The sequence below is a fragment of the Xenopus tropicalis genome, chromosome 1 (assembly GCF_000004195.4).
Source record: "Xenopus tropicalis strain Nigerian chromosome 1, UCB_Xtro_10.0, whole genome shotgun sequence".
Taxonomy (NCBI): Eukaryota; Metazoa; Chordata; class Amphibia; order Anura; family Pipidae; genus Xenopus; species Xenopus tropicalis.
The window spans coordinates 105,251,646-105,259,981 of NC_030677.2; the positions used below are offsets into that span (position 1 = coordinate 105,251,646).

Genomic DNA, 8,336 nt, shown 5'->3' on the forward strand with positions numbered 1-8,336 from the left:
GTATTTGTCTGTGTAATATTTATTTATGTTTATAGAGCAGCTCTAGGCCAATTTCCATATGAATCATTTAATGAAAAAAGCTGTGTTTAATTGTATGGAATTGTCCAGTTATACCTGTTTGGGGTAAAATCATCAATGCAGACCTTGCTTCTAGTTAGATTGATTCTGCTTAGTCCCCGATTTTGACAAATAAATCAGCAAACTCATAGCAGCTAATTACTGAGCTCTAAGATTCATGCCAAACTCAAGAATAAACTCTTTTTAAAGCACAGTGAACAAGTATGGTACTGCATTCTGTGCTTAGGTCACACATTCCTAAGGGTGGGTGGAGTGAGTTTTAGGAATTTTTAGGGCCGGAGGGAGCAGGATAGGGGAGAGAGGAGAGTACTGCGCAGACTCTGGGAATGACAGAAATCCTGTGTTTCTTTTGATTGCTGTGATTGCTTATGGCTGCTTTCTTAGTTCTTACCTTTCCTTCTCCTTTAAAGATGAACTCTTAAAAGTAGTTTAACAGAGTAACTTTTAGTTATGCTGCGCTATAGGCCATAGCTACATATATAATTACACAGTAAATTTTCTGCACTTTAGGCAAAACCTGCATAAATTCTGCTCAATCCAGAGTAAAGATAAAAACCTCAACTAAAGTTAGGTAAATGTATGTATTTGATTAAGGATTGTAATATTTTTTTGTATTTGCAGGTAAACAAACAAACAAACCATTGTTTTTTATATAGGGGCCCGCTTGGACTGATAAAAAGATGAAATATAGCCTGATATTATACCTAAAATGAATGCAGTATATAAAGTAGAAAAAAAAAAAGTGTTTGAACATTTGTCGAACACCAAAAAATAGAGTTAGTTCTAATGATTACAAGATAAGCAAACAGAAGGAGAACTGCAGGGGTGCAGAAGTTATTTGTTTGTTTATACTAAATAATAAAATGCAGAAAGTATGCTTAGGTGCATTTACCAAAAGCAGCCAATAAGATGTTTATTGTTAAAGGTGACTAGTAAATAGTAACTGCAGATTGGTTGCTATAGGTGAATAGACCTACAGTACAATTTTCACTACATAACCCCTCCTGACTTAAACTACTATATGGAATAAAAATCATAACATTTTAACTGCTTATAGGTTATAACATGTTTTAATTATTTGACTGTGGACGTACTTTGTTAAAATGCAATGCATAGGGGCTTTATACATCCTGATTTTAGAAATATATGTAACACTGCAAATTTGCATGTTGGATGTATACTTGGGGAATTATTATAATTATTTTGGGGAATGATTTCTTTTTTGTAAAGTTTAATGTTTTGAAGGATTTAAAAACACAATATTTTCTAGGGGAAGTTCATATATTACAAGTTATATAACATTTATATGTTATATAACTAAAGGTGTAAAATTAGCTGCAGTTGTAATCACTAGCGATAAGCAAACTTGAATCTGCACTAGAATTTCATCATGTAGTCTTGTTTCTCTATAAACAAAGTGGTCTGTTGTGCTTGAATAAGAGCCCTTCCCAGCCTTCCCTCAGTCTATTTAAGGAGCTGTGTGGGCACAGGTTTTGAAAAAATTGGCAAAATGGAAGCCTTTTTTTTCTATAAAGACATTTTGTAGCTACGCTAACAAGACTGGGCAATGCATATGTTATTACAGAGCTAAAAATCCCTTAACAGAAATGTAATTTTTTTCTCTGCCTAGACTCCAATGCATAATTTTGTGGTTTTGTGAATTTTGCCTGGGTTTCGCAAATTTTTGTCCAAGCAAATTTCAGCAATTTTGCTTATCATTTATATTCACCAACAAAAACTAATAAGTAGGTAGTGTTTAGTAATCATCTGTTAAAAACAAATATCTTATTAGTTGCCTTTTATTACATATTACTGTTTGCTTTTTAGTGATGTACATTTAGAGGCCGATTCATTAAAGCCCACATTACGAGTATGACTTGCGAAAATTCACATTAAATATGAAAATATCTGATGTGCGTTAATTTTGTAAAAAGTCGTGTCGTGTTTGTACAAAAATATTGTGGTACGATCCGAAAGTACTGAAATTTTCTTATCCGAACGATCGTGAACGTCGGGAAAACCTTTCTGACTTTGAACCTTCAGTGCATGATTTTGGAAGCCTCCCATAGGACTCAACGGCACTCTGCAGGTCCAACCTGTCCCAAGGAAACTCACGATACCGAAGCTCGAATGAATTCCGAAACTTTCGCACTCGTTGCGACAAATACGCAAAGTACAAAAAAGTTGCGCAAATTAGAAAAAAACACTGAACTCATCTCTAACATTTGTGTGGGTGATCATTTATGGAATAATGATCAAAACATGGTCTCCTTTGAGATAATGCTGCAGAGACAGCGCTATAAGGGAGTAACTAAATCATTAAATGTTAGACGTGCAGACTTTGCCAGTATAAGGGCATCTCTGCAATGTGTCAACTGGGAAAGGCTTTTCACAGGGTTATACACAGAAGGAAAAAGGAATATCTTTAAATTGTTGCTTAGCAAGTTTACAGGTCAGTATATTCCCCTTGTAAGCAAGGAAAGATATAGCAAAGCAAAACCTTTGGATGAATATAAGTGTTAGTGTCAATGTTGGTAAGAAAATCTAGGAGTAAATGGAATCCAAAATTATTTTTTAAATATGTAAATAGTAAATAAATGAAGCAAGAAGGGGTGGGACCCTTATTATATATATATATATTTTTTTATCTGTCTACCCAACTGAGGAGCATAGAACATATTTCTACTTGGACAGAGAATTGGCTGAAGGATAGATTACAAAGAGTGGTGGTAAATGGAACATTTTCTAATTGGCCCAGTGTTGTTAGTGGAGTACCGCAGGGGTCAGTCCTTGGTCCTTTGCTTTTTAACTTGTTTATTAATGACCTGGAGGTGGGCATAGAAAATACTTTTTTTATTTTTGCTGACGATACTAAATTGTGCAAAACTATAAGTTCCAAGTTGGATGCTGCCACTTTGCGGAGCGATTTGACAAACTGAAAGTGAGCAAAATGGAAAATGAGGTTCAATGTTGAAAAGTTTTGCACATTGGTAGAAATAATATAAATTCAAGTTATACACTAAATGGTAGTGTGTTGGGGTAGCCATTATTGACAAGGATCAGGGATTTTTGTTGATAACAAGTTGTCTAATTCCAGGCAGTGTCATTCAGTGGCTACTACACAAAATAAAGTGTTGTTTTGTATAAAAAAAAAAGGGCATTGACTCAAGGGATGAAAACATCATTTTTCCTCTTTATAGGCCTCAGGTAAGGCCTCACCTTGAGTATGCAGTGCAGTTTTGGCCTCTAGTCCTTAGGAAGGAAATTAATGAGCTGGAGAGAGTGCAGAGACGTGCAACTAAACTGGTAAAGGGGATGGAAGATTTAAACTATGAGGTTAGACTGTCAAGGTTGGGGTTGTTTTCTCTGAAAAAAAGGCGCGTGCGAGGGGACATGATTACTCTGTACAAGTACATTACAGAGTATTACAGACAGATAGGGGGTGTTCTTTTCATATAAAAAAGATCAGCGCACCAAAGGCCACCCCTTTAGATTAGAGGAATGGAACATTCATTTGAAGCAATGTAGTTGGTTTCTCATGGCGAGGGCAGTGAGGTTGTGGAATGCCCTTCCTAGAAATGCTGTAATTGCAGGTTCTGTTAATGCCTTTAAGAGGGGCTTGGAAGAGTTCTTGAACAAGCATAATATCCAAGGCTTTTGCGATACTAAAATCTACAATTAGTATTGATGTTAGTATATAGGGTTTATGTATGTGAGTGTATAGATAGGTCAGTATAGGTTTGTGCATGCTGGGTTAATTTGGAACGGTAGAAGATAATAGACTCTGTTCTTTTTTTAACCCTATGTAACTATATTCATCATAAATTATGATAAGCAAATTTTTCCCATGCATGGATTTGCAGTGAAATTGAGCTATACAGCAGGAAGCTTCCTCATAGTCTTACAAACTGCATATGTACAGGGGTCTTTGTCTTGGTGCAGGTGCGTGGCATTATGGGAATTTTGTTCAGCAGGTTTTTTTCCTATGAGGCTTCTAATCATCTCAACAGGCAAAATGTGGGGAGACTTAAGGGCACTATTGAGAGAACTGAAGGTATGCCTGCAGCTTGAGATTAACTCTTTATTAGCCTTTCCTTCTTCTTTAATGTATTTGGCATAAGGAAAAAACATCCATTGACTTTAAATGCATTTTCAGTGAAAAAAAACTCCTATTCACTGTAGTGTAGTGTGTAATATATTGGCTTTAAATAAAATTGAATAATTTGAGGTAATTAAGTCTGACTTGTGCCAGGAATGTTTAATAAAAAAAAGATGCAAAAAAAAAGGACTCATACAAATGGACATTAACAATGTTTATAAGTTTGTCATTTTATACTTAAATATATACTGGTGGGATGGTACACGCTGCGCAGGCGATTTCGGCAAATCGCCCCGTGTGCCAGAGCCCTTATGAATGAGTAAAATGTTTAAATGGTGTGTGCCATTTATGTTGTGCAGTAACTTGTGCCAGCATATCATAGATATCTACCACCATTTTATAGTCAGAAAGTAAAGAATAATTGAGTGCAACAGTGCTTTCACATTGCAGGCTGTGCTTTCAGCATCTCTAGTTGTTCTATGAAGAAGAAGAAAACAGAATGAAGTTGCTCAGACTGAGCCTCTGGATCAGACTTACGAAGTGCAGGTCCCTGCTGGGATCACTAGTATGCTAAGTGGTGACTATGTTCCACCACTCTTTATACTATTTGCACCCTGAAAGTGCTGAGATCATGAAAACTAAAAATGCTGGGTAGTTCTTTGTGTAAAACTATGGAACACAGGTACAACTGAACTCTGAGAAACAACTGTCACAGCACAACACTGAATACAATGCAAGACAAAAGATCTTTACATTTACTTACTAGACAGAAAAAATCAACTCTAGCGAAAGCAGCAATACAGGACATATATAAAGGCTGCTTCTTTAGCCCTTCCATTGCATTGAATCTTCCATTTAATCAAGATGGGAAAGGTAAGTAAAAAATTATGAACTATTCTAATGTTTTTTATTACACACTTTAGAACTAATGTTTACACTTAAATTTGTTTTTAATACATATACACATTATATTGAATGAAAATATTGAATAATTTTACAGTTTAGAATTTATGTTTGCAATGAACCCATGCTTACCCTAAAACAACTATAATAAAGAAAATGAATAGCAATAATAATGATTAGCATTCACTAAAACAGGTAACAATTTGGAGCAATTCTACATATTTGTTATAGCAAAAGTATCAAAACCCCATAGTGCACTGTATCTCTCCTGTTATTAAATATCAATTACAGCATGTAAAAAAATCATTATATATTCTTTCAGATCTTCTTCTATGAGGAAAGAAACTTCCAAGGCCGCCACTATGAGTGCGGCTCAGACTGTTCTGACATGTCCTCATACTTCAATCGCTGCAACTCCATCAGGGTAGAGGGTGGTAACTGGATCCTCTATGAGCACCCCAGTTACAGGGGACACCAGTATTACCTCTGGCAAGGAGAATACCCAGACTTTCAGAGGTGGATGGGCTTCAATGACTCCATCAGGTCCTGCCGCTTTATTTCCAATGTAAGTATTTGCAAAGTTACGTTTACGTAGGAGTTCTGAAATAAATCACATTCCAAATGTACCAGTTTTACTGAATACACTATAGGTAGAACCTAACTGGTATTCAGTGTAAAACAGGGTTTCCAATCAAGATATCTGATCTGTTTAAGGAATGAGGTTCCACACAAATGCAAAAATGGACAAAATGACTCAAGGCTTATTTACGAATGCAGTGCATGCTGTTAAGTGCTTTTTGAGCAAATCATATATTTTTTAACACAATGTTTTCCCCATAATTCCAGTATCATTAAGGCAACAAGCAATATTTGGGAGTGAGTCGCTTCCAGCACAACAATGCATGCAGCATTTATATCAGCAACTGAATTTGCTATTCATTTATGGCTAATAAAAAAAACTGCCAGGGGAACCCTTGAATTACCACCATATCCAGGACCTGATGAGTAAAATTCATCAGATTAAGCTAGTGGGGAACTCTGGTGCCCCCACAAGTATTCTGAAGTGGGAGGATCATATATGAGTGCAAAAACATTTTAAGAATGGGGGGCAATACAGGCACAACTTTGCATACATTGTAGAAGGATGAACTTGCAGTTGGAAATTAAACTTTTAATGTACTATGAGCAAACATTTGCGCATTATTGGTGGTACGGGTATGGGATCCCTTATCCGGAAACCCGTTATCCAGAAAGCTCCAAATAATGGAAAGGCCATCTCCCATAGACGTCATTATAAGCAAATAATTCTAATTTTTAAAAATGACTTCCTTTTCTCTGTAATAATAAAACAGTACCTTGTACTTGATCCCAGCTAAGATATAATTAATCCTTATTGGAGGCAAAACAAGCCTATTTTTATTCAATATTTAAATGATTTGTAGCAGATTTAAGTTATGGAGATCCAAATTACGGAATATCCCTTATCCGGAAAACCCCAGGTCCCAAGCATTCTGAATAACAGGTCCCATACCTGAATAAAACAAAATATCTTTATGTAACAATGCATCTTAATGTAAATACATATGTTATTCAGAAACCTGTTATCCAGAAAGCTTTAAATTATGGGTAGGTCATCTCGCAGACTCCATTTTAATAAAATAATTCATATTTTTAAAAGTGATTTCCCTTTTTTCTGTAATAATAAAGCAGTACCTCGAACTTGATCCCAACTAGCATATAAATAATCCTCACTGAAGGCACAACAATCCTGTTGGGTGTATTTAATGTTTAAATTATTTTTAGCAGACTTCTTATCTGGAAAATCCTAGGTCCCAAGCATTCTGCATAACAGGTCCCATACCTGCGTAACATAAAATGATGAAACTTTACAACAACATTGATCTAAATTGCTGGTATGCACAAACTACAAAATGATTTCTGTTAATTAAAATGCAAGCTGTGCAGCCCTTCTTACTGGATTTTGCAGAAGCATTCACAGTTTTCACATTATCTGGTTACTTTATTTTTTTGCCCAGATCCTTGGAATAATATTATGTAGTTATTATCACAAGACATAAAAGAAAACCCCTGATATTAAATCCAGGTCATCAAAATCTGCATATTTGTAGGGCCCAGGTTTTCAACAACACTGACAGTAAAATTAAATAGATTAAAAAAAAAGTTTAAAGAAATAGTTTTCAGATAGAAAGGCAATACTTGCATATTTATTTCTCTATATTTATTTTGTTTTTAATTTTTTTTAAGCACCATGGCCAATACAAAATGAGAATCTATGAAAAAGGAGACTACCAAGGGCAGATGATGGAGTTCTTTGATGACTGCCCCAATACTTATGATCGATTCCGTTTCCATGACATTCACTCCTGCAATGTGTTTGATGGCCACTGGATGTTCTATGAGGAACCCAACTACAGGGGACGTCAGTACTACCTGAGACCTGGAGAATACAGGAGATACAGTGACTGGGGAGCCTCAAGCGCCAGAATTGGCTCATTCAGAAGGGTTTATAATAGATTTTAAATAAGCTCAGAATTCTACTAATCCAATTATATTGATAGTTCAATAAAATACAGATGTTTAAATTACTTTGTCTGTGTAATATTTATTTATTTTTACAGAGCAGCTTTAGGACAATTTCCATATTAATAGTTTAATGAACAAGGCCGTGTTTATTTGTATGGAATTGTCTAGTTACAACGATTCCCCAGTCATACCTATTTGGAGTAAAATCATCCATGCAAATCTTGCTTCTAGTTAGATTCACTCTGCTTAGTCCCTGAGTTTAAACAATAAATCAGCAAACTCATAACAGCTAATCACTGAGCTCTACGATTCATGCCAAACTCAAGAATTAAATCTTTTTAAAACAAAATCAACAAGTTTGGTACTGCATTCTGTGCTTAGGTTTGGGTTTTAATGAAAAGTTTGTGTACAGATGTATTAGTCACGTGGCACTTCATTTCGTCAACTTCATTCCAGTTTCCAAACAAAAGGAGTAATACATGTCCTACTGCAACAAACAACCATTTTACATATTGCCTGCTACATAAAAGGCATTCTTGTATTCTGGGTTGCCATTAAAGATGAACTCTTAACAGTAGCTGATCTGTACAAATGATTAACGGACCATTATGTACAATTCTACACTGATGATAAAAACACAATAAAGGACTACTGTCTAAGCCAGTTTATTATATTTTTATTAATAATGTGTTATTACCCAAGTTTAGGGGTC

General features: G+C 35.4%; 1 protein-coding gene across 1 annotated transcript; it reads left to right on the forward strand.

Annotated features, from left to right (window-relative positions):
* The first annotated feature begins 5,008 nt into the window (after nucleotides 1-5,008).
* Nucleotides 5,009-7,686, forward strand: crygdl.40 (crystallin gamma D like gene 40). Its single transcript, XM_012953913.2, has 3 exons — nucleotides 5,009-5,050; nucleotides 5,403-5,645; nucleotides 7,346-7,686. The coding sequence occupies exons 1-3, from the start codon at nucleotides 5,042-5,044 to the stop codon at nucleotides 7,619-7,621; spliced, it is 528 nt and encodes a 175-aa protein (XP_012809367.1). The 5' UTR covers nucleotides 5,009-5,041; the 3' UTR covers nucleotides 7,622-7,686.
* Nucleotides 7,687-8,336: the final 650 nt, after the last annotated feature.